At 42.3% G+C, this 27,033-nt stretch overlaps 1 protein-coding gene and 1 long non-coding RNA gene across 3 annotated transcripts; one reads left to right on the forward strand and one right to left on the reverse strand.

The window, feature by feature from the left end:
• The first annotated feature begins 2,879 nt into the window (after positions 1-2,879).
• ube3c (ubiquitin protein ligase E3C) lies at positions 2,880-26,037 on the forward strand. The gene is made up of 24 exons (XM_058060415.1): positions 2,880-3,047; positions 3,600-3,721; positions 4,395-4,448; positions 4,558-4,632; positions 4,710-4,850; positions 4,918-5,033; positions 5,109-5,257; positions 6,126-6,279; positions 6,794-7,014; positions 8,671-8,822; positions 8,922-9,109; positions 11,285-11,371; positions 11,459-11,616; positions 11,683-11,909; positions 14,759-14,863; positions 14,946-15,033; positions 16,209-16,306; positions 17,008-17,140; positions 18,160-18,407; positions 20,381-20,593; positions 23,587-23,775; positions 23,843-23,909; positions 23,991-24,121; positions 25,357-26,037. The coding sequence occupies exons 2-24, from the start codon at positions 3,656-3,658 to the stop codon at positions 25,525-25,527; spliced, it is 3,231 nt and encodes a 1,076-aa protein (XP_057916398.1). The 5' UTR covers positions 2,880-3,047; positions 3,600-3,655; the 3' UTR covers positions 25,528-26,037.
• On the reverse strand, positions 13,137-19,295 carry LOC131108950 (uncharacterized). 2 transcript variants are annotated; one of them, XR_009120606.1, is made up of 4 exons: positions 18,971-19,295; positions 18,799-18,887; positions 15,814-16,287; positions 13,137-15,482 (listed from the first exon to the last, which is right to left on the reverse strand). It is a non-coding gene; the product is annotated as an uncharacterized LOC131108950 (long non-coding RNA). The 2 variants fall into 2 exon arrangements; XR_009120605.1 differs by lacking the exon at positions 13,137-15,482 and having other exon boundaries at positions 15,536-16,287; positions 18,971-19,293.
• Positions 26,038-27,033: the final 996 nt, after the last annotated feature.

The raw sequence follows: 27,033 nt of genomic DNA on the forward strand, positions 1-27,033 counted from the left end.
TGACTTTTATCTCATAATTATGACTTTTTTATCGCGTATTTTCATCTTTTGGTATAATAATTACGACTTTCCTATCTTATAATTTCGAGTTATTCATTTAATAATTTAGACATTTTTATCTCATAATTTTGATTTTTCATTTCGTGAATTTTACTTTTATCTCATATTGTCAGCATTTGATCTCATCTCATAATATCTACAATTTTATTTCATAATTTTGACTTTTAATCTCATAATTATGACTTTTTAAATCCCATAATTGTTACTTTTTATTTCGTAATTTCGACTTTTTATCTCATAATTATGACTTTTTTATATCATAATCATGGCTTTTTATTTCGTATTTTCAATTTCTTTAATCTCATAATTATGATGGGTTTTTAACTCATAATTTTGACAATTTATAATTTTGACTTTTAATCTCATAATTTTGATTTACAATCTCATAATTATAACTTTTTTATATCATAATCATGCCTTTTTATTTCGTATTTTCAATTTCTTTAATCTCGTAATTATGATGGGTTTTTATCTCATAATTTCGACAATGTATAATTTTGACTTTTTTTATCTCACACTTATGACCTTCGTATCTCATATTTATAACGTTTTAATCTCATAATTGTGACTTTATCACACTATCTCATAATTTCATACTTTTATTTCATAATTTTGACTTTTTAAATCTCATAATTATGACTTTTTATGACTCACCAATGCATGGGATGTTTGTTTCCTTCAGTGGCGGAAACGGGCGTCCATATGAAATCACACAAAATCCAAAAAAGTGACGTTTGGAAGAATATGTTGAAGTTGGGGTTGTGTCATCAACGTGTTTGCATGGGAGGAGGCCAAGAGGGAAATTGAAGTAAAAGCTGTCCTGCTGTCGTCGTCCTAAAAGGCTGAAGGTGACAGACTGCATGCACACATCAATTAGCCCCCTGCACCCTCCTCGACCTCTGCAAGAGGCTCAGCAGTGCAGCAAGCAGAAAAAAGCAAGGATATGAAGCAAGTGTCCAAATGAGTCAAATGTAATCCCAATTTGCTGCTGCACAAACTGTAATTGTGATGAAGAAGGAGATGTAATAGGCCCCGGTGACTCGGCTCTAATAAGCCACTTAAACTTAATGGAAGAGGGAGGTCAAAATGAGAATTATTGACACCCCGTTGGCCTTAACCTGTCTACCAATAAAGCTGATTAGTTTTGGTCAATTCATCAGCGAGGGGGACGTTTTATTTGCTCGGGGGAAATCAACAAGTCAGCTTTAAAGTATCGCCATTTAATTGTGCACCCTGATCGTCAGCAGCCATTACGGGAGGATAACACACACACACACACACACACGCACACACCAAAATCTCTTCAATATTTTTTTATTCAACAACCATAATTAATTAGGACTGTCAGATGATTGTTTCCAACATTATTATTATTTGAATTTGTATTATTATATAAAATAAGATTTTTAAAACAGTCTCTCATCGTTGTAATTTCATTAACCGGGATGGGGCAAGGCGGGGGCAGGGGGCGGGGGGACCCAGCATGAATATTTCTATTAAAGCCGCAGTGAAATATGGAGTCATTTACCAGATTGATCGCCCCTTTTTTTTCACCACAAGATCAAGAAGAAGAAGCAACACCTCAAACCTTTCGTCATTCATGCCGCTCATATGTCCCTGAACGACTCACTTGATATATTCATGACAATCATTATGGAAAGTCGCTTTTAATCGCAGGAAAGATGATCGCTTCTCTTGGCACCAAGTGCTTTTAAAAATGAAATCAATTTTAAATAAAAATGCCAGATATATATATATATATATATATATATATATATATATATATATATATATATATATATATATATATATATATATATATATATATATATATATATATATATATATATATATATATATATATATATATATATATATATATATAGTAACACTCCAGTAGTAAATGTAAAAACGACAAAACAAATCCAAAATAAAAATAGATTATTACCATCCATAATAAAGACTACAATTGGCTTAAATGTAAACACTGTAAACACGTCAACTACTGTATTGGCTTAAATCAGGGGTCAGCAACCCGCGGCTCCAGAGCCGCATATGGCTCTCCAGCCTCTTTGTTGCGGCTCCCTTTGCAATGCTTGAATATTTTTTAGCACCCGTGTGGTGAAAATGCACGTCTTTGTTATGAGTTTACAAAAATCCAACTTTGTGTGAGACCATGAATGCATCCTGACTGAGTTCTGACTGGTGACTGAATGAGCAGACAGGATGCTATCCAGTTCTCTCTGACAGGTTAACATGAAGGGAAATGAGTAATACTTTGAGTTATTTGAGTTATTAATTATTAATTATTATTAATGAGTTATTTGACGATTCTAAAAAATAAATTAGAGCTCATTTAAAAACAAAAGTTTATCTCCAGTACTAGCAAGAGTACTCCAACTCGTCTTTTTTTTTATCTGAACTACTTTGACACCCCCAAATTCCCTCCAATGTTGTTTTAAACATACAACGTTTTGCGGCTCCAGGCAATTTTTCTTTAGTGGGCAAGTGGGTGAAATGGCTCTTTTCATAGTAAAGGTTGCCGACCCTTGGCTTAAATGAATATCTTCCACGGTAATTGCACACTTTTGACCTTATTCTCACTTTAATAAGTATGTACAAAGATTATTCTAATTTTAACAGATGATCAGAAAGGCTAATTTAACATTAATAAAGATTACAAACACCTCTGAGTACACAAACAATAATAATACTAGACAAAGAATTATCTTCGGCATAAAGCCTGTAGTTACCTCGTTGTGCTTTTCAAATTCAAAACTTACCACTTTTCTCTGGTACGCGAAGGCAACAATTTAATATTGACGCGCGCGTTGCCCAATCAGCTTCTGTGACGTAACAGGAAGCGGAAGTATTTTGGTCTACTCTTCCCAGTGTTGTGTTGACTTGAGAAGAAAAATAAAACGTTGGATTAATCTAAAACAACTGCAGAACATTACTGTTCCACTCGCACAGTTCTCAAGTCAAAGGTAAACGTTTAACAGGTTGTCGGGTTGCGGTCCATAGTTATGTGTTGGGAGTAATAGTCGAGAAATCAAAAGGGGCAGCCCACCGTGAAGGTAGCCTGGACGAGTGCTAATCTCCTCAGCTAGCCAGATAGCTTCATTGCTAACGTCAACAAAGTCATGCGACTCAAACATGTGTGACAATGTGGTTGAGACGTGTCATAAATATACTCACTGTACGCTCAAATCCTAACATACTGGAGGAATAGAACTAGATATATGAGTTTAGCGCCTGACAGCTGCTGAGTCATTAGCTAGCTAAGAAGCCGGCTAGCTTAAGCATTGTTTAGAACTACAGTGATGCTGCCATGCGAATCACTTCTTCAAGTTCAGCAGATAACGATCACGTTGAGACACGTTTTGCTGCCGGCTAAATGCTGTTAACCTCATAACGACTTGCTGTTGTAATTTGGAATAGATTAGCTGCGTGTTTATCAAGTTCCGAGCGTCCATCCATGTTCGCCGGTTTCACGGTTTGCCGCCTCACTGTTAAAAAAAAAACACTTTGTCTTTCAGAAATAAGTCTGAACAGTTACCAACAATCTGAATCAGTCAATGGGATAACGCTGAAAATGTTTAGCTTCGAGGGCGAGTTCAAGACAAGACCCAAGGTATCACTTGGAGGAGCAAGCAAGAAGGTAAGGTGTCACACTCCATTAAATCATTCATTCATTTTCTACCGCTTAGCCTCACGAGAGTCGCAGGGTTGCTGGAGCCTATCCTAGCTGTCTTCGGGCGAGAGGCGGGGTACACCTTGGACTGGTCGCCAGCCAATCACAGGGCACATATAGACAAACAACCATTCACACTCACATTCATACCTATGGACAATTTGGAGTTGCCAATTAACCTAACATGGGAGGAAACCGGAGTGCCCGGAAAAAATCTTCCCAATCTCCTGACTGTGTGGCCTACATGTTAACCACTCGCCCATCCTCACGAGGGCACTGGAGCCTATCCCAGCTGTCTTCAGGCGAGAGGTGGGGTACACCCTGGACTGGTGGCCAGCCAATCACAGTGCACATATAGACAAACAACCATTCACACTCACATTCATACCTATGAACAATTTGGAGTCGCCAATTAACCTAGCATGTTTTTGGAAAGTGGGAGGAAACCGGAGTACCCGGAGAAAACCCACGCATGCACGAGAGAACATGAATACTCCACACAGAGATGGCCGAGAGTGGAATTGAGCTCTGGTCTCCTAGCTGTGAGGCCCGTGCGCTAAACACTCAACCGCCGTGCAGCCGTCCATGAAATGAAGTTTGTCCAAATAATCCTGAAATGTGTCTTTTGCTTTGTGTGTAGGAGGAGAAAGCATCTTTGCTGCATCGCACTCAAGAGGAAAGACGGAAAAGAGAGGTAAGCAAAATGTTTACAAGCCACTTCTCAATGGGAAGTCCATGACAGAAAGTAGTTTTAAATTTTGCATTAAACCTAATGTGCTGTGGTATTGTTTTTCGTGTGTCAGGATGATAGAAAACGACTGAAGAATGCCATAATCATTCAGTCCTACGTACGTGGCTACCAAGACCTGAAACGACAGGTATGGATATACTGTATTGTCATGTTTGTGGCAACAACTTGTGGCTCTGAACATCAGTCTATCGATGTTTTGTGCAGTACGCCATCCAGAGGGCCTCTTTTGACGAGTGTGTCAGCAAGACACAAGCGAGCCAGCAAGCACTGGAAGCCACCACCCTCTGCCTCTTATCAAGACAGCTAATCTTTTTCTACAGACAGAGTGTGGATACACATAGACTGGTGAGAAGAGCTGCCATTCTTTCCTCCATACTACATTGTTTGCTACATTGTTACTGTGCCTTTGCAGATCTGGTTGTGTCAGAACTTGGTGAAGCACAACAGTCAGTTTGTCAAGCTGCTGGTGGGGTCAAACAGACAGACATGTATGTTTCAGATCAAGAGGATACTAGGCTTCTGCTGCAGGTACCGTCATATCAAATGATGGCACATGAAGGCAAGGTGGTTAATGTGTCTTTTCACCTCTCTCTGGACCGTCAGACTCCTGCAGAACTGCCCTGACGACAGTTTCAATGTGGCAGTTCCCATGCGGATGCTAGAAATCTTCTCCTCTGAGAAAATCTACCTTCCTGTCTTGACGGATGCAAACTCTGTGGTGGAACAGATTTTGCACTACATGGTACAGAAAGGTGAGGAAGCAACCACTTTCATTTGTTGATGTAAAGAAGAGGAGTACAAAGAATGGGGTGGGTAAGTCACATAAACATGTTGAAATGTGGACAATAACAATGTTAATAATGTTAATAACAGTACTTGACAGACCAGAAAAGAAACCATAACAAATAGAATATTTACAATATTTGCTCTTCTAGTTTCCAATGTGCTTCTTTGTCATAAAGGTCGTGTGTGAGCTGGAGCCTATCCCAGCTGACTTTAGCAGAGAGGAAGGGTATACCCTGTACTACGGCTTCACTCTATCATAGTTTTTCAAAATAGTATTAAGAAATCCTGCAATGTTGTGGTTGAATATGGCCTATTCTTGATCAAAACATAGGCATATTTAATCAAATGTCAAGTATTTTTTGGCTAAATTAAACATTTTCAAGCATAAAATGGCTAAATGCACTAAAATGCAAATATAAGTCATTGAAAAGAGCCATTCAAAATATGTAGTACTCTACACTGGTCACTAGGTGTCAGTGATATTATTTAATGGCCGATACAACAGACTTACTGCGGGTTTGAATGATAGTCAACAATCCCTAATAAAAACACGGACTACTTTTGAGGCCATAACCCACACCAAGTTTAGACTCAATGACATCACTTCCTGTCTGCCCGCCATTCAACTCCCCTAGGGAGGACAGCAACACACACAAGCATCTACTGCATGTCCTAAATGTCATATTTTTGTACACTTAGGACAACTATATTGGGTAATATGAGTTTAAAGGTGACTATAGGGGTGAACATGCACACACACAAAGTGGAGTGGATTGGTTTATTGAGGCCAACAATGAATAATAATGAAAATATGTGTGTTGTTTTTATTATCAGGTTACTACAGGTCGCTGTACGTTCTTGTGAATCACAGACTCCCTTCGAGTTTGGAATATACGGACTCTCCATCCATCCCTCTGGCAAGCACACTCTTGGAGCACATCCTCAAACCTCTGCACTTTAGCTACTCCTCCTGCACAGCTGGCGCAAGGTACGACAAGCTCTCTGATAGAACATTAGTCACAACAGCATTTTTTTCCCTCAGCCTCTGTCACTGATGATGTGGATTGCTTGTGCTGTTCTTTAAACATCCTGATCAGACTGACAACAGCAGCTTTTTTGTTCGTGTCTCGGAGTCAACAGTCAAGTCAATTTACAACAAGCTGTAAAACACCCTCCGCCCACATATCATGTTCGCTCCCCTCCAAGGAGAATATTTGCCTTCAGTTAGAGACATTCTTATGACCAAACTGCTTTTCTTCACAGAAGAAAAGCAAGGCAGGAATGAGAAAGTTGTGTACACACTATGAGTGTGACCGCTAATGATGTGACTGTGGGTGTGGGGGGTGGGTGCCAGATGTGAGCCACCCAGTCACACAAAGCAATTCTGTTTGGAGAGATAATGGCCGAGTGCTTACATCGTCAAGAGTGCACCTCAGCTTCAGATTGAAAGCTTTCTCTTCACATTCAAAGTTTTAGAAAATGTCCTCTCTTTTGTCTTTCAGGGACTTTGTCTTTGGCGCCTTCACTGAGGAGTTTATTTCTGCACCTTTCACCGAGCAGATCTTTCACTTTTTTATCCCGGCCCTGTCGGACCCACGTCTTGCATTCCCGTTCGAGGCCTTCCTGAGCTCCCTTCAGGGCACAGTCACCTCCTCCCACGCCGCACAGAGCCAGGCCCCCTGGATATTTTACTTTGTCCTTTCTGCGGGCCAGAACTCTTTAGGTGGGTCTTTGCATGGTACACTTCATTAGGGACACCTACACATCTAACACATCTAATATACAGTACAATACAATACAAATTTCTTTATTTTTGCTGTAGATATTTGAGTTTTATTTAAAGTATTATTATAGCAAGTATTTTTATTCTCGGACTTTCCCTCAACCTAATTTCCTCCTTATTATTGTTGTAAAAATCACTTATCAACAGTAAATATCAGTGATTAGGTAGGATAGGGTTTGCCTGTGGACGCTGCATTTAGAGGTGAAAACAATATGAAAACCAGAGTGCTGTATTTACAGTAGGTGAAAAACAAGCAATTGTGAATCTGAGAGGAGATGGAAAATCATTACACAAACATTGGTCATAGCCACTACAACTATTTGGAAAGTCCCGAAGAAGGAAGAAACCACTGGTGTAGTAGATGTAGTCAACAGGTATACCAAGGACAACAACAGCAGTCGATGAGAGAAACATTGTGAGAGGAGTAAAGCAAGACCCTAAAATGGTTTCATCAGCAATTTGGGGCCTATTGTGGGCCTCACGTTGGACGAGTGGTTAGTATGTAGGCCACACAGTCAGGATATTGGGAAGATTTTTTCCGGGCACTCCGGTTTCCTCCCATGTTAGGTTAATTGGCAATTCCAAATTGTCCATAGGTATGAATGTGAGTGTGAATGGTTGTTTGTATATCGTATGTGCCCTGTGATTGGCTGGCGACCAGTTCAGGGTGTACCCCGCCTAAAGACGGCTGGGATAGGCTCCAGCATACCCGTGACCCTAGTGAGGATAAGCGGCATAGAAGATGGATGGATAGTTTATTGTTATAAAATTGTGACATGGATTAGAACTGTTTTCTCTTAATATTTTGACTTTATTGTCAAAAATTACTGTTTTCTGTTGTTTTTTGATTTTCCAACCCCACATATTTATATTATATTTATATATTCCCATAATATTTTGACTTTATTCTTGTATCTTTTCCCTGAGGTAATTTGCCAAAAATGATTGTTTTGTTTGCCATCATATTAGGACAAAAATGTGTTTTTGTCAACTCAATGTGTAATTTTCCTCCTAAAATTACAACTTTATTCTCCAAAAATTGAAACTTTTTTTCTTGTTAGAATATGACTTTATTCTTGTGAAATTTCTGCTGTTTATGCTATTTCTGCTGTTGCAAAATATTTCATGCTTTCATCTTGTACATTTTCTTCTTGTGATATTATGAACTTATTCCCATCATATAACCTTTACTTAACCTAATTTTCCAAAAACTGCAACTTTGTTGTTTCTTATAAATTACGGTTTAAAAAAAGAATGTTTTTTTCTTCAATATTTCAACTTTATGCTACCTAAAGGGAATTTTTCTTCATCACATACTTTATTCTTGTGAAATTATGATTTTTCCCCCCTCATTAGATCACAACTTTATCCTCTTCACTTTAATCTTGTAAAAATACTTATTTCTTTGTTATTTTTAGAAATAGTTGGAAAATTGTTTTTACTAATGCAACAGAAGAAACGGCAGACATTTTACAAGAATAAAGTCATATTCTAACAAGAAAAAAGGAATTTTCCGAGAATATAGTTCTCTACCATAGTAGAGATGATTGCTAGCATAATGCAACACTGATGGCCAACATTACATTGTGCTGATAGGCTCCCTATCGGAGGAAGGCCTCTTGCTGTATTTACGCGCCCTGCAGACACTCCTGCCTCTGCTGCCCGTGACTGAGACCTGCAGCAGGCCCGAGGTGAGCAGCGATTCAGAGGACGATGATGATGCGAACGTCCATCCACCGCCCGTGAAGGTATGTTGGCTTGATTGTGTGGAGGCGACCAGAGGCCTGATACCACAATGTAATGATGATACTGACCTGTATGTCACACGTTTCTCCCTGCATGATCAGGATGACAGTCGCATCTCTGTGCAGCTGATCACAGACGAATGCGTGCACAAGCTGGACACCAAACAGCAGACCAACATGCTGCTCAACCTGGTATGGAGGGACTCGGCTAGCGAGGAGGTTTTCACCATGATGGCCTCCATCTGTCACACGCTCATGGTGCAGCATCGTCTCTTGGTTCCTAAAGTCAGGTGTGTTTCCGGTTCTTTGCGTGTTCACAGTTAGGTTGAACAATAACTACTCTGGTGTGTGCGGGGTGTGATTTAGGAGACCCCATTATTGGTGCAGATGGGGATCACATTTCCATGTATGATAACATGGCAAGAAAGTGTATTTTGTTCATTGTTACTTGTCCAGGATCAGCTTCCAAGTGAGAGCAGAACTGTATCTTGATGTGTTTCCGCACTGTAAGCAGTGATGTAAATAACGTTGAAGAAAAGGCAGGCAGGCATCAGCGATCCGTGCACGCTGGCATTTATAACAGCGGAAGAAGCAGAAGATGTCAGTGAAGCTGTCAGTGCTGGATGAGGGCAATTACCTCTTGCGGGGGGCCTGATTACATTAGGGCCAGGATGTCAGAGGTGCCGATTGCCTGCATGCGTTTGAGGTTTCATGCTTGGTCAAGCTGCTCCAGTTAATCATTAGTAAAAGTCCATCATCTGTACTTGTGTGTGTGCAGATTGACACTGTGCTTACTTGCCGGGATAAAGCATTTGAAACAATCAATTATCAATAATTGTTCCTTTTTTATAGCATGACTAACACTAGAGTCCATTGTCTCTTCTTATTCTAAATAAACATTTTGCCTCTCCGGTGCAAAGAAGTGCTCTTAATTTTACGGCGTCCTCCTTCCCGCCACTTTTCTCATAAATCCTCCCCTACGTCTTCCATCATTATTGGATATCTGTACAAAATAATTAGCTCTCTGAGAAAGATTAATCACTGCAGGAGTGGACGGGATAGCTTTACAAGAGGCTTAGGGGAGCAAATTGCATCCCGGCCTTGATTTACTGCTCTGATCCGCAAGGAAAAAAGTGGTTTCCGGTTGTCTTGCCAGCCGTGCGTTTTTCATAAATACCTTCAAAGTCTCTGGGTTTAGCCCAATTAAAAAGCAGTAACATGACTCATGGCTACACCCAAATACATCAGAGGTAATTTTCTAATGATGTGCACATATTTAGAGGCTGCCATTGCTAGCATTGGATATTTGGAGTGACTCCAAAAGATCTCATCCCACATAGCGCATCATGTCATTGTCGTGATTTCAATGGGGTTCATGCAAGAGTTCGCCAAATGCACACGGGGGCGGGATCTAGTTCAGCCTGGATGCTGAGCTTGACCCCAGATTCTTTCATCAGCACCCAAATGAAATGATCTGGCCATGATTCATCACACAAACACAGCCACACGCCTTGACTTGGTTTATTAGCGCTTCATTCCATGATTGAAAAGAGACCATAAATCAGCGTGTCAGCTGGCATTTAGTGCTTTGTTTCCCATTTCAATCAAACACCCGCATCACTTGTTATGAGCCCACTGCACCACTCCCAGCTTCTCTCCTGAGCCTTGTACCGCTGACAGATGGCACGTGGCGGCCGCAAGCCATTTTTCAAGTATCTGTCGTTCACTCGGCTCTGCTTGTTTAGAATGGTTTTTGCTTTCTTTTTTGAGCTTTCCTCTACCTGATGATGCTCCATTAAAGCAAAGCATGCTTGCGTGGCTTTCACCTATTATATGCAGGTTCATCTTGACGCCTTCTTTGTGTACTTACCACACTATTGTCACCTGTCCACGGTGTGAAAAGCCATGCAGTTTAGGAGCATACACAGACTTGAACAAAGACAGTTTCACACCTGGGTGCCATAGCCTGTTGGAAGCGAGGTATGCGAGGCCCTCCTCTGTGTTATCATGTCATTCCCTGTGAGCGTGGAAACGCTTTTGGCACTGTGAGGTCACAGCGAGTATCCCCCCCTCCTTCACCACTCCCCCTCCATTGTCTTGATCCCCTGGCCATTAAGTTAAATGGGGCTCCAGCAGGAAGCCGTGGGGCTGTTTATGACCCGAGCTGGGTACCCTTGGCCAGCAACTAGTTTACTAATGGAAGGGGCCTCGCCTAAATAAAGCTTAATGGCTCATTTCATCTCCTCTTGGCCCTGGTGAGGTATAAAAGGAGAGCAGAGAAAATTCCATGAAGGAAATGTTAGTTAACAGAGTCATTTATTTCGCTTGCGTCCTCTCTGCTTAACAGGCCAAAGTTAAGAGCAGACATAGCAGACGCTCAGTCATTGTAGACTTTTGTCACTGCCTTGTTAAAGCACAGCTATTCACCCCCAATGATGAATGTCGACATCTTTGTTTTCCCGCAGACTTCTCTACAGTTTAGCTTTCAACGCACGTTTCCTGCGGCATCTCTGGCACCTGATCACGTCCATGACAACCAAAATGATCACCGGGTGAGCCTTGAAGGATCCGAGTCGGATTGTTTGCAGCGTTGTAAGTTAAACACAAACAAATGTCCTCTTCTTTCCCTCCTGCCTCAGCTCCATGGTTCCACTGCTGCAGCTGATCTCCAGAGGGTCCCCTATGTCGTATGAGGACTCCAATCGCATCATTCCTCTCTTCTACCTCTTCAGCTCCCTCTTCAGCCACTCCCTTATCTCTGTGCATGATAGCGAGTTTTTTGGCCATGAAATGGAAGGTATGTTACATCAATGCCAGCAAAAGGTTATCGGTCCATCCAGCATGTTCATCCCCCCTTGAACAGGTCAGACGCAGTCCTCCATGATGCCCTTCACTCTGTCTGAGCTGGTGACTCTGTCTCGCTGCTTGAGGGATGCGTGCTTGGGCATCATCAAGCTGGCCTACCCCGAGACCAAAACGGAGCATCGCGAGGAGTACATGGCGGCTTTCCGCAGCGTGGGCGTCAAGACTAACACTGAAGTTCAGCAGCGCATTCAGGCCGAGCAGAAACGTTGGGTACAGCTCTTTAAGGTGGGATGTAGGATTATTTTCAAAGAATCCGCTCGGCTCATCAGTGTTTCCCCTTGGTAAACCTTCAGAATAGCAGCCAATAAACAATGTCAAAATAAATGTCATTTAATGAATGTCATCGCTCCTTCACTTGCGATGCAGAGCAGGTGAGAAATTGTAAACATGACATGTTATTAAGGCTATCTCCACACATTCACAGGCTGTTATGGGCATTTTGACCAATCAGAAGCATGAAAAATCAACCACAGCTGACTCGGCCACATCTATTTGTCAATGTAGTGAGATATTAGACAGTTGCGCTGCGCCCTTTTTTGTCAAAATTATTTCGTAGTTGACAGTCTCCTATTATTTGTAAAAGAATATATATATTGAAATACAATTCAAATGTAGTATTCTGGTCACTAAGCATCAGTAATGACACAAAACATTGATATGGCATGACATTACATTACAATAAGAAGTAGTTCCCTTCCCATATCTTGTTGAAGTGGTAGGTTTTTGGCTTTTTACTTTGTCCTTCTCCCCTACTCTGTTTGAAACCCTTTAAGTGTAGAATAAATAAATTGGAGGCTAACTAGTTAGCTCGCTAGCATGCTGTGCTTAATGCTGTGGCCGTCTCTTGGGTCCTTGCAGCGATCCCGTAGCCTCTGCATTAGCAGTGTGGTGTAAACAATAGGAATGGAAAGGTGACATTATTTCTACGGGGCTCTAATAAAGGGACTATATAATGATGTGTACATTATCTTTAAAATCAGTGCTCGCTTAAAAGGAGCCCCCAAATATCATGCTTGTCTACCGCTGCACAAAATGAAACCAACACCCGTAAGTCACTCAAGTATGGGAGGTGGAAATGCGTATGCATACATAAATCTGTATGCATGTGGACATAAGGTAAATAAGATAAGGCTATTTTGGTTTGTTTGATAGAACAACCTGTTCAGTATGAAAGTAGCATCAGTAGCATCCTGATAAGATCCACAGAGATGATGATGCTCTTTTGGAGCTTCATTGCCAACCTTAACACACAAACAGTGCGTTTGCATGCTTGTGCACATTTTAGTAGCTCTCAACTGCAGCAGCAACCACGCTCCCTCCTTATCTACCAAACATACTCGGGCATTTACCCAGAAAATATGTCTTTTTCCTCACTGCGCGTCTCAATTCTCCAAAAAGGAGAAGGTGGTGGCGTGATTATCTGAAAGCGACCACAGGGGTGAATACCTGAGAACCTGCTCAAAGGCCTCCTGTCAGCTAAAACGACCCATTAAAGAAGTGGGGAGCAGGGAAAGTGCATTTTCCAAATTGAACGGTGGGATTTACAGTCGGTTTAACGCCGCTGACCCCTAACACGCTAATGTTTGCTTGGTGTCATCAGCCGTCCCTCCCCATCTTTTATCGCCTCCATTGTCGAGCTATCTATTTAATTGAAGGAAGTTAATTGAATGAAAATGATCAACTAAGCTTGTATTAATATTGCTAATGGAACTTTCTTCTTGGCCATGTTTGGAGAACGATGTCACGCCGGAGTTTGGGAAAGGCCCATTAAGGCTTGCACTTAACCCGATGGGCTAATTAAGGAATGCTTATTCATTCTTGGAGTCAGGGGCTAGCGCGCTCCGAACCCATTGCCACGCTCCTTTTACAGCATTTTGCACTTGCCATTATTGCCGACTCCAGTTGCCTCCCAGCATTCCGCCGGGATTGATTGTCGTCCTATGAAAATCATGTGCTTTAGAAGAGAACTCTTCGATTGGGACGGTCCGGCCCGAGCATTATATGGAAATGGTCCTGCTGTAACTGTTATGGGGGACGTAGGAACTCATTTAACGGGTCTTCTTGAGGTGAGGTTAAATGGCAGCAGAGGGACAAACATAGAAGCTTTTCTGCAACATGCTCATGAAAGCAGAGCCAGGCAATAATTAGTTGGCTATACATTCTCCGAAATTACGACGTATTTATTAGGGATGGTTGATAGTATTGGTCAACTGATAGTGCCATAAAAATGACATATCCGTATCGGTCATTGGGTGATGGCAGGAGCAATTCTTCCTCAGGGAAGAATCACTGGGAGCCACTTGCAGGTAGCGTACATGCAGCAAAATAATAAGCCAGCAGTGCATTCAATGAGGCAGATTCAAAGGGAAAATATGTTGTCTTGCTGGAAATTACATAATAAGATTACGGTAGTTTGAATACTATGAATGGTGGACACATTTTACTCAACGCCGTCTCTGAAAAAGTATTTTCAAATCATTAGACTCAAGTCCCGAGTCATTGAAGTCGAGTTGTAAGTCTTTTATAATATTGGCAAGTCAAGTCCAAAGTCAAATTAAAATTCTGATTTGAGTCTGCTTTGAGTCCACACCTCTGACGACTGGTCATGATTTTTAAAATTATTTAACTGACATTGCATATTGTAGTATTTGTCTTACTTTGCACAAATATCGTTTATTATAAAATTGTTTTCACCTGACATTTGTTGGAGGAAAGAGCTGCTGCCAATATCAGCATCAGTAATGAAGTGCAGGACAACTTTGGTATCTCTGATATCGGTAAGAAAGCTAATATCAATGCACGGAAAAGAAAGACTCTTCTGCAGGAATCAAAGTGATGCTGTGTCTTTGTGTTCTCATACCATGGCTGATGTCAGCAGCCTTGGTTAGTAATTAAAAAGGCTTAATTAACAAGGGCAGGGCTGGACTATTCTTCTTTTATACTCCTCATAAACGCTGTGCTAATGTCCTAACTCTTAAATTGCTTTGCTTCCCTTAATTGCCCTCCCTTTCCCTTTTCTGACCACTCTTGTCCAAATGGCGGGAAGCTGATTTCTATGTTGATGTTTTGGCCAGGTCATCACTAACTTGGTGAAAATGCTGAAAGCTCGTGACATCAGACGACCCTTCTGTCCAGCAGGGCACTGGCTGTCCGAAGAAGTCAACATCCGGGCAGATAAGGTGCTGTCAAAATTCCACCGCAAAACAATGCAGTAGTAGTAGTAGTAGTAGTAATGCTTGTGTATTTGCCCTCCATGTTCAGGTCACCCAACTCTACGTGCCATCAGCCAGACACGTGTGGCGAACGAGAAGGATGGGCAGGATTGGACCACTTCAGTCAACACTGGATGGTACCACCACGTCTTCATTGTTTGCTTGATTATTAAAAAGTATCATCTGTAATAATTAGGGGTATCTCGCAATGTATTGCCATGTGCATGTATGTTGGTTCAACACCTAGATACTTTATCGAACACCTTTGAACAGAGGGACACCTTTTCAATCATGCAATCGCTTTGTGTTTGTGGGGGAGGCGGGGCTGCTAGCATACACACAAAGCAAAAGAGCGGAGCTTCATAAGAAGCAATGCAAGGTAACAGTAGAAATTAGGAGGGAAAACGATGCTTGCATAGCCAAATGACACAATATTCCCAACCAAGGTGAGCCCATCAACACAAACGAGCCAGTACGCTGAGTTTATTTGAAAGTGGTAACAACATAAAAGGGAACAGAACAAACGGCCCACCTCAAACATATCCACCCAACCCAGTTTGGATGTTGAGCTTTCGTCCTGTTTGATCTACAAAGTAAATACAAAAGGAAACCACGCAAAATGATACGCATTCACAGAAAATCATTGCAAAAGAAATGCTGCTCTTTAATACAGTTGAAAAGCCAGCATTTCTAGAAATGCTGCAAATGTTAAACAGCACTAATTGCCTATGAGAAAATCACAAATTTGTAAAAATTTTTGTAAAAATAATTATGATATTATGATACCTGTCCCCCTCACAGCCTGCCCAAATGTGTGTGAACGTACGGTGTGAAACGAAGCTGATGACAATGTGTGTATGAGCTCCCTAATGTCACTCACAGGCTGTGCGGGCTCAATTCAATTAGCGTGAAAGTACCTGATGAACTCAGCCACATCTGCTCCTGCTGTTTGCTCGCCCTTTTCTCATTTCCTTAAATGGACAGACCTCCCCCGGCTGATGAACGAGCGCCGTATTGACCACCCGGAGGCCATATTTCTCCTCAAAGATGGAAAGCTGATGGCAAAATGCAGATCAGACTGACTAATTGAGCAGAATAATTGAGCTGGAGTGGACGCTAAGTGAGGAGGATGTAGAGGAGTTTTGCTATTGTGGCATTTTTTTTTGTTACCGTCTAAATCTGGAATTGAACAGAAAACAAACATCAGCTTAATGGATGGAAAGCCTGAAAATGAGCCAATTAAACAAGCCGGTTGGAAGTGGATGCTAATGATGATGATGATGCAAGTTTTGATTTTTGTATCCCTCTGCAGTGGGCTCGGAGCCTCCTCAGCTGTCTGTGTCGGAGGAGAGACATCTGGCCATCCTCACTGAGCTCCCATTTGTTGTTCCCTTTGAAGAGCGAGTCAAGGTAATGTTAACACATCAGGGTCAATATGGAAAATAATAGGAAATATTTTCCTTCTTACTTGAAGTTTTGTCAGAAGGGCAACATATTAGAAACATTAATACCGCTCTGGTTATTATATTTCTACAGGCACATTTTTTACCATATCAACTTTGTATCAACTTTGGTCTTTGCTAGTTTTTTTTTCCAAATTTTACTTTTTTTTCCAAATATTTCAACTTAAAATTATAATTAAATGATATATTTTCCCCCAATCTAGTTTTCCCAAAATTTCAACTTTATTTTGTTTTCTCATAATATTACCACTTTAATATTTCAACTGTATACTACATTAATAAAGTTTGTCCCTCATTATATTACAAATGAATGTGAGTGTGAATGGTTCTTTGTCTATATGTGCCCTGTGATTGGCTGGCGACCATTCCAGGGTGTACCCCGCCTCTCGCCCAAAGATAGCTGGGATAGGCTCCTGCACCCCTCGTGACCCTCGTGAAGAAAAAGCGGTAGAAAATGAATGAATGAATGAATGAGTTTTCCCTGTATTTTTTTTATATTTATTTTTCATGTTAAATGATATATTTAGCTTGCACTTTGGACACCCCCGGGTTAGACCTAATATTATGGGCATAATGTCTGCAAAAAAATCCCCTTTTTCCACTCCATCCTCACCCTGTTAAAGCGAATGTTCAAATGTGGTGTTGTAGATCTTCCAGAGGTTAATCTATGCCGACAAAAGGGACGTGCAGGGAGACGGGCCTTTCCCAAACGGCATCATCGTCACCATCAGACGCAACTACATCTACGAAGACGCCTACGACAAACTCTCTCCAGAAAACGGTATTTGGCTTTTGCGTTTAGTTTGAGGAGGAGGTGCAAGGTGTTTTTTGAGCTCATGCTGGCACAGTAAATGTTCACACTCTGTCTAAAACTCTTGTTAGGGCCTATAAAATCTTTATATCCAGGATCAAGGTAGAAATCAAGGTTAGTTGCTCTCCTTGCGCTGAGGATTGGATTTCAGCACAGTGCATAATCGTAGTTGCGATTATTCTAATGGATCTCATAAAAGCAGAATCAATTATTTTAAGTCACCTCTTTTGTGTTTTGAATTGGAAAGGCCACTTGAGCGGGGGCGGTCTGATTAAAAAGAGTAGTATGAAGACATGATCTATATCATTTATGTGTCTAGAAGTTATAGCTGCCTGATTTATCACGACGCATAAATTATCCACAAAGATGACCTTTTAGACAGGTTGATTAGAATATTCTGCTGAATTGGAAAAAATAGGAAAAAAACTGTTTAAAAGGATCAATTCAGCGTATAATCTATTTATATGTTGTTGCTGTGGTATTGTATGACTATGTCCACATGAATATGTTCAAAAAGCCACATTTCTCCCACTCCGCTGTCATGCACGTTGCTGGGATAGGCTCCAGCATACCCGCGACCCAAGTTAGGATAAGAGGCATAAGCATGGCATTACAAACTGGCAATGAATACCATTATAACTAAAGCAGGAGACGCAGTGTCTCTAAGCAACTCCTAACCCCTACACTACAACATCATTTGTAGCGGTTCAGAATCCATATTTATCTAATCACATGACCAAAAAATAAAATACAGCATACACTCATAAGAACCAATCTGGAAGACTTACAGTAGATCAATTAAGTGATGTGCTGTTCATGTGACGAGGCATTCAAGCGCACTAGGTAACTCTTGAGTATTAGGCATAATACTCAGGGGATGGAAAAATGCTGAAATCCATATTTCTAACATTTTTATACCTGGATGCCCGGGGAAGCTCTTGCATTATGAAAAGCGACACTTAAGGTTTTGTCTTTTTTTGTTTTTTCAGAACCAGACTTGAAGAAAAGAATCCGGGTCCACCTCCTGAATGCTCACGGTCTGGATGAGGCCGGCATTGACGGCGGTGGTATCTTCCGGGAGTTCCTCAATGAGCTCCTGAAGTCGGGCTTCAACCCCAACCAGGGTGTCTTTAAGACCACCAACGAGGGTCTGCTGTATCCCAACCCTGCCGCCGAGATGCTGGTGGGAGAATCCTTCACGAGACACTACTACTTCCTGGGCAGGATCCTGGGAAAGGTGAGCGTCTGCTCTGCTAATCATCAGCCAAGGAGCCAATGAAGCCAATCTATCTATTTAAGATCCAGGCCATTGTGGAATATGAGATAGATGAGCTGTTTGCTATCCACAGAGCCAGGCTTGATTTGAGAGCTGAGGTGAAGTTTAAATCATTGTCAAGGCTGCCCTGGCTGTTTGTTCTGGAAACTGCACTGTTTGGAGAACTTGGTGTAATTTATTTCTCCAAAAAAGGTGTTCAAGCTAGACAAGAAGTTGAATCAGCTCAATGCTGAAGCCTTCCTTCGTCTGATGGGACTATTTAATAGAAATCATCCTTAATGCTTGGTTTTAGTGATGCCTCACTCTGTGTGTGTGTGTGTGTGTGGTATCATCTGAACCAGAGAGGAATTACCTCATGACAAGCGGTGGCTTCTCAATTAGGGCTTCCATTAGCCGATGATTCCTACCTCTTGTTTGTGTAGCCGTCGCATTGGGCTGCTCCTAAATCAGCCAGCACACAGACAGCACATAAATAAGCCTTCAAAGCATGTGCTAATAGCATTTTGATCTCTTTTACACTCAACCGTGGATTCTCTGGACTCCTTCCATGCTCTGCTCTCCATTTCAAGCAATTAATAAAGGCCGGGAATTAATTAGTTGGCTATTCAATTAACCCTCCCGCAACATCCTTTCTCCCTCCATAAAAATGGAGGTTTGAGCGTCCCGTTGATACTTGTTTAGTGTGGCTATTGCCCGGATAAAAGCAAAGCCTTTATATAGATTAGGATTGCATCACCACCGTGCAGCGCACGTGCACACGCCTGCTCAAAGGACACGGGAGATTAATATTGTTAATTAATGTCTGCAGCGTGCCATTGTTGTGGGGGGTGATGCATTACCGGCGGGAGTGGCTTGTCTGGGGGGGTACTCACTGAAATGGGATTGAAGATCAGAATAGAGGCTGCGCGTCATCCTTCTTCTTCACTTGTCGCGCGAGTTGACAGGCGCAAAGATTGAAGCCCCAAAACGTGAAAACAGCTTCTCGTGCTCGTCGCCGACTTGAGTGTTCATGGGAAGAAAATGAACTTCTAATGAAGACACGCCTTTGTGGTCCCGAACTGTGAAGGTGAGACAAGTTCTGTCCTCACCCTCCAATCGTCCGGCCCCCTCTGATAGATGGTGATGCGTTTTAAAGGCATTATAATTTTATTGATCCCTAATGTTGTAAATTAAGGGATTTATTTGGCAGCAAACAGAATGCACCTGCAATGTTGTTGGCATTTATTCCACCTGATGGCGCCGAGATCTGCTTTAATTGCGCTGCCACTGCACTCACTTATATTAAAATGCCTGGGCCATAATAATTAATTCTTAACGTCCCGAGTCATTTTGGCACAATTTCTGGCAATAAATACTCGTAAATAAAGTAAGTGCCGTTGGGGAAAAAAACACGGCGGGAGTGCTGCCTCTTCCCGGCATGAGTGTTATTGATAGGTTTCAAGGGGCCGCGCCGCACATACGCTCTCAAACCAGCACAGGCCACCACAGAAATACTAAGTGGATTATTTTGCATAAAAAATAGACAATGTTTGAAGTTGTGCAATTAACCTGTGTTTAGAAAATAGCCCTGATTTATGAGCGCGTGTGTGTTTAAGATGCATACATTATGGAAATGCTCTAGATTTATAATCCATTTAGCTGATGCGGTCAGGGTTTTTAGCACTATCATTTATAAAGACGCGCATATTTTAATGCCTCCAATGGGCTCTTTTTCCGACTATTCCAGTACATTAGCTTTGGCTTTTATGAGTCACCTGCCCGCTTGTGCTGCTTAATGGCATTTAAGGTCAAGGTGAGAATCGGCATTTATAAAGTTAGACACGGGTGAAGCAGAAGCTGGCGCGCTGTAGATGGATTGTGTTTTGCCGGCAGTCAGTCACTTTCTTGTCGGCACAGTTTACCATCTTATCACTTGAATGCTACATTTTCAATAGGCTCTGTACGAGAACATGCTGGTGGAGTTGCCCTTTGCCAGTTTCTTCCTGTCCAAGCTTCTGGGAACCAGCGCGGACGTAGACATCCACCACCTGGCATCGCTGGACCCCGAGATGTACCGCAACCTTCTCTTTCTCAAGAGCTACGAGGACGACGTGGAGGAGCTGGGCCTCAACTTCACCGTGGTCAACAATGATCTTGGAGAGGCTCAGGTAACTGGGAACACAGCAGTTCTATACATTCATAAGCAATCTCTTTATTTGGCGTAAGCTTGTTTTTCTGCAGCCCGTTTAGGCAGCATGCAAATCTATGTGTGTGGGCCCCCTTTTTAATGCCGTTAATAATTCATTTTTGCCCAATTGAGATAAAGCACGTCGCCACAGTGGAAGTTGTGGGAACACAGCCACAGTGTTGACCGTTCCCTGCAGCCTTTTCCTCCTGAGATGATCTCAGCACGCCTGACAGAAGCTACCAGCGGCTCTCAGGCACGTCTGGTCCTGAAGCGCAAGGCCGGGCTCCCAGCTGTTTACTCAGGGCCTTAACGCGTCTTATTAGCTCTTCTCAAACAGCACCTGAAATGGCGCAGTCACAATGCGGCTTCGGCAAACACCATAGGGAAAACAATTTGTGGAAGATTAGGCACACACGCGGGAGCAGCCTGCCCTCCGTTTGCCCTCCGCAGATAGCCAGCCAAGCCTGATAACCACAGTAATTCTCCTACATTAGCACATAATAACACTCCACTGTGCTGGAGCACACACAAGAATGAGTCAAACTTTCATTCCACATACATTTGACTTGAAGCTTATCAGCATCACTTTTGTTAGACGTCACAGACGCTCTCATTTACAAAGCTCTGTTGTAATGTCTGACTGTACTGTTGAACTCATACGGGTTTTATTCGCTCCAATGTTAACTGCTACAAGATGATACTGTCTTTTTTTACATGTAGAGTTCCATGTCTCTGAGTCAAATAATAGCCATCCATTTTGTGTCATCACCCCTCAACAAGTGCTGACCCAAACTACAACATCTTAAGTTGGTTATATTTAAAGGGCAGGTTTGCAAAACGACTTTATAATGTGTTGCAAGCCCATTCCTCCTCTGGAGCAATACATTTTTATACACAATTTCAATAAATATTTGGACAAAAAGATTTAAAGGAGTCGAATGACAGCACCTGGACTACAACTTGGATGAGAGGTGAAACTTACATTTGAGGAGCTCAGATCATATGCAATAGCGTTCTGCTTTCCAACTGGATTAGCAATTTCAGCACCTTTTTCATGTTTTTTAGTCCACTAGAGATGCTGCCCACTAGAAAGGGCTTTGATTTTCTTAAAAGAAAATCAAAGTCCAGTTGCTTTCATTTGACTTCTAAGTAACCAAACCTACAATTCAAACTAGAAAAGCACTCGGGAGAGCGCAGACATCCGCCAATTGCCATAGCTTTCCCCCATATTACTTTTATTGTATCTTCATAGATTCCTAGAATAGTAATGCTAAATTTTCTGGATAAGTGCCTACCTCTAAAAATGTTAGTATAATTATGTTAGCATGCTAACACCTAACATGATAGTGGTGTATGCTTAAGTTCACATTCATGAAAATGGCAAAAAAAATGCTAGTATGGTCATGTTAGCATGGTGGCAATGGTAAGGCGCTATAGTTAGCATGGTAGCAATGGTAACGTGCTAATGTTAGCATGCTGACATCTAGCACAATAGTGTCTACCTATGAAAATAGCTGAAAAGGCTACTATGCTAATGTTAGCATGCTAGCATTGCTAACATGCTAATGTTAACATGTTATCACCGTGACAGTGATAAGTGTTTACCCATGAAAACGGCAAAAAATGCTACTGTGCTAATATTACCATACCAACACCGAGCATGATACATAGTGTTACGAGTTTGTATATGTCTACCCATGAAAATAGCAAAAAGAAATGCTACTATGCCAACATTATCATGCTAGCAAGATAGACAGAGAAGCCGCATCGAGCAGTGAGCCATACGTTAACATGGCCGCCATATTGGATGTGTCAAGGCTGCACTGTAAATGAATACAACAGGAAAACTAAACCTGAGCTGTTTTGGTGTGGTGGAAAGCAAACTCCTTTTTTATATATATTAGTGAAAGCACATCTTTATATAAACTATGCCTTTACCAGTGGTGCCCTCTCAGCCTTTTTGAAATGTAACTTTCCCATTCATTGGAACAACTTTCACATCTTGTTCCATTTTCATGTCTGCTCCGCTACTCGTCGCTCCTCACCTTGCCCTACCAACTGCAATGGAAGCTTATGCTAAACAAACTCAAACAAAATGGCAGCCAATTAGTTAAATTATTTCAAAAAGGCAACCCGCATACAGTGCGATTAAAACAAATAATAAATAACTAAACATGAATAATGAACCGCAATTAATGCTTTGAAACCTTTATTGATAATATTAGTTTGCTCTCCCAACGCTCACCCAACCCTTGCACCAAAACATGCCAAAGAAAACGTTATTCACACCATGCACTGCCAACACACACTTTTCCTCCATTTTGCTTTCAGCGTTATAAACAGGTATGCCACGGCGGGCCTTGTAAGATAAATTACACACATTGCTTACCTCCAGAATAGTTGGAGGCCACGCATGTTTTTCCACTCAGTTGTGCATTTTCAGGTCTCAAATGACGATAGATGTTTGGTACAAAAGGTTATGCTGTGGGGACAGGGTGAGTGAGGGGGGGGTCACAATAACTCATTTGGTGATCGAGTGCCAGCATGACATGTGTCCTTCTTAAATTGTCAAAGTTTGCAGGCGTCACATGCTGTTAAACTGTGCTGATATGAAAAGATGAGAAGCGCTGGTGTTTCTTGTCCTCCCACAGACATTATGATGTCATGATAAAGCCGCCTTTATGAACCGTGATGAGCACATTTTATCAAGCGCTAACTGCTCTAAAGCTAATGAAAAGAGAGCTCGGGGCCAAATTGTATTGGAGCAGATGTTCATTGGTGTGGCTATATTTAGAAAAGCACTTAACCGTGGGCACTCACAGGGAGCTGCACCTTTAATCTGCCGGATAACATTTTAATTACCCCCACCGTGATTGAATTCCATCCACCTTGCACTGTGAAACCTTTAAACCAGAATGCAGGATGCGGCCTAGCTACTTGTTAGACATTTCAAAATGTCTCTCGTCCCCGCAGGTGGTGGAGCTGAAGGCAGGGGGCAAAGACATACCCGTGACCACGGCCAACCGCATCGCGTACATCCACCTTGTGGCCGACTACCGCCTCAACAAGCAGATCCGACCACACTGCCTGGCCTTCAGGCAGGGGCTGGCCAACGTGGTCAACCTGGAATGGCTGCGCATGTTCGACCAGCAGGAGATCCAGGTGTCGTCTCATCACCGTCACATCCTGTGTGCAGCTCCACAAAAACTCAACTGCTATGTTTCAACAGGTGCTCATATCTGGCGCGCACGTCCCCATATGTCTCGATGACCTGAAAAAGTTCACAAACTACTCAGGTGAGCCAGCTCATGTCAACACTCTTTGTCACGCTGACTGCTGTGATCAGTCAATCTTGACATCTCCTGCATGTCCTCCAGGTGGTTACTCGTCCACGCATCCCGTCATCCAAATATTTTGGGAAGTGGTGGAAGGCTTCACAGATGAGGAGAAGCGCAAGCTGCTCAAGTTTGTCACCAGCTGCTCCAGACCTCCTCTGCTGGGCTTCAAGGTATCTTCTCTTTTTATCTTCTCACCACCCATAGGAGGCCCAATGGGGTCAGGCGCAGTGTGAGATGGGCCTCCTCTGGTGGGGAAGGAGCCTGAGCTTGTGAACAGGGTGAGAAGTTCCGTTAAGACATAGTCAGACTCACCTGGACCTATGGAAGGAGTCTGGAACCAGTCCTGTCCAACATGTGGTCCGCTAACAATACATGTTTTGCAATGCAAAGGTCAAATAGAAGGAAATGTGACTTTAATGTGTTTGCGGTGCTAACAATAATAGCAGACCTCAAAGTGATCCGTGGCTGATAAGACGGGTTTGATATGGTGAAGTCTTATCTATACACTTATCTATCTATTTGTGTCTGGACAAATATTGTCATCCTGGAGTCAGCGGCAGATTGAACTTTTGAACTGATATGACATCATTTCCTGCCTTGTGCTGAAAGATGATAGACTAAGATAGTTGTGATTTTAACATGTGATTCTGTTGCATTGGACTTTTGGAAGTTTGAGCTGCTCTACTGTGCTTTCTTCCATGTCTGTATGAGGGAATACAGAAGATGTCTTGGGGGATACGTCGTGCCTGTCATAGTTTTATGACTGTCATTAGTAAAGCAAACTTTATGGCTGTCCTGCTGCAGAATCAAGGACCCAAACTCTTTAAAATCCCCATGTTACCTCCTCACGGGGTTTAAGAGATGCTTAGCCTCCTCTTTTTAATCCATTTGACTTTGGCCGGCATGCAGGCCTCCTCCTATCGCTCCTCGCTCCCTCTCACATTCCCCTCTGCGGGCAGGACGGGGCGTTAATTTGCAAGGGGGTCGGCCCCTGACCCGCTCCTCGGCTGAAGCCAGCACAGCCTTAATTAGCTGTCGTGAAAGAGCCCAGGATTCATTAGAGGAGAAATGGCGCTGTCAGGCAAAGCCATTTAAAAAAGATGATGGAAACGCACTTTTTTTCTCAAATGATGGCCGCCGTAATGACACCTTCTCAATAAGCAACGACAGTTTAATACGGTAATTGTCAGAAAAATGGCCTCGTTACGGCTAAGCCCCCCAAGAGCCGTTTAATGGGGCTGAACTGTATTTGCTCACTGAAAATTGCAGCTTGTGATGGAAGCGCTCAATGTCACAGTCTGCAGATAGACAACATGGAAGGACCGTTCCCTCCCCTGCAGGGTCAAACTGTGCACATTTCCTAAATGTCTACTAGCACCACCAACATTTGATGGCCGTCCCACAGGAGCTGTACCCGGCCTTCTGCATCCACAACGGCGGCAACGACCTGGACCGCCTGCCCACGGCCAGCACCTGCATGAACCTACTCAAGCTGCCAGAGTTTTACAGCCAGCAGCAGATGAGGAACAAGCTGCTCTACGCCATCGAGTCCTCGGCCGGATTCGAGCTCAGCTGAAAGGACTCAAATTGGCGAAAAGAAAGACTTGGCAAAAAAAGAACATGCACTGAACTTACTCTTTTTGCCCGTATGACTGAGAGTGAGTGTGAGGGGACAAGCACCCACCCCCCAACGCCTTTTAATCTTTTGCTTTTAGCTAAGGTAAAGTGATGAAACAAAGCAAGTTAGTGCTGGTGTGTTTTTTTTCACCAAAGATGACGTGGCATCAAACAGTACACAATCGTATAAAAAGGCAATACAAGGACAAGAGGGACTGTGAAGTGTAATTCTTCAAATATTAGTAAAGCTCATGTTGTGTAATGTGTGCATTTAGCAGGGTCTGATAGGATGGATATGTGAATATGTACATGTTCTCTTGTATTATTCAGTATTTGTACAGTTTCCTTCCTGTGCGTGTGTGTGTGTGCGCGCGTATATGTCACATGGTTGAAGCTTACTATTGTTCAATGTACCAACAAAAAAAAGAGCGTATGGAAATGAATAAAGCCACTTTTCTTTTTTGCACAAGTGTTGCTTGTGGTGAAATAATGTGGACGTGGAGCAGTGCATTGTGGGGGAAACATTTGTCCTCGTTTTATGGCCTCTGACATATAATTAAAGAACCATCCAGTTAAGAAACACTGAGCAGAACTATTCTGGCCTCCAGATGCATTACTGGGCCAGCCACAAATGAAGATTGTGTGCGTGTCATAAATCTACCTATAGCCCACATCCATCGCCTGTTGGACCAAAGCCATGTCTCTCTCTCTCTCTGTGTGTGTGTGTGTGTGTGTGTGTGTGTGGTGTCATCCCAGGGCCCAAAGCCTCCTATCTGCTGGGCCAGAGAACTCAAAGTAGTAATTGGGTCTTAAAAAGCAGACTTGTCATTGAAATGAGGGATTCATCTCAATTACCCTGAGAGTTATGGAAGACTATTACCTTGTGATGGATGATAACTTACTAAAAAGTTAATGCAGGATGCTGTGAATCATGCTGGCCGACTAATACACTTTAGCCTACAAGCCTTTTAAGGGCAAATTAAAGCTTTTAGCTATCTTGTTTATCTTGACCTCTAACTAAACTTATCACACTTCCTTCTCCCAGATTATTCCTGCACCTTCCCTTATAATAAACTAACCACGTACATCGCTCGACTGAGGAGGTGTTTGCTGTGTTACGACACCATCTAGTGGGCAGTAGCTGTAGTGCACTACAAAACATGGAAAAGGTGCTGAAATTGCTCATTCAAACTAGTTCTATGCTATGCTATAAGTTTAGTGATTCTTGGTCCATTGGTCATGTCTGTCACGGTGTAGCTTCACTGGAAGGATGACATCGATTTGCATCTAAATCGGGTTAGGACGAGTTCAGCTCACTTCCAATAGAATCTTATTTAGGTCTTCGCACTTAGACGTATAACCTCTACTTTCAAAATTGATCGTTCCCAATTGCCTGTTATTATATTTTATAGTTCCGGGGCATGCGTTTCCCACTGTGTCCGGCAGGTAGCGCGGGTAGCATTTA

Source organism: Doryrhamphus excisus, chromosome 21 (assembly GCF_030265055.1).
Source record: "Doryrhamphus excisus isolate RoL2022-K1 chromosome 21, RoL_Dexc_1.0, whole genome shotgun sequence".
Lineage (NCBI taxonomy): Eukaryota > Metazoa > Chordata > Actinopteri > Syngnathiformes > Syngnathidae > Doryrhamphus > Doryrhamphus excisus.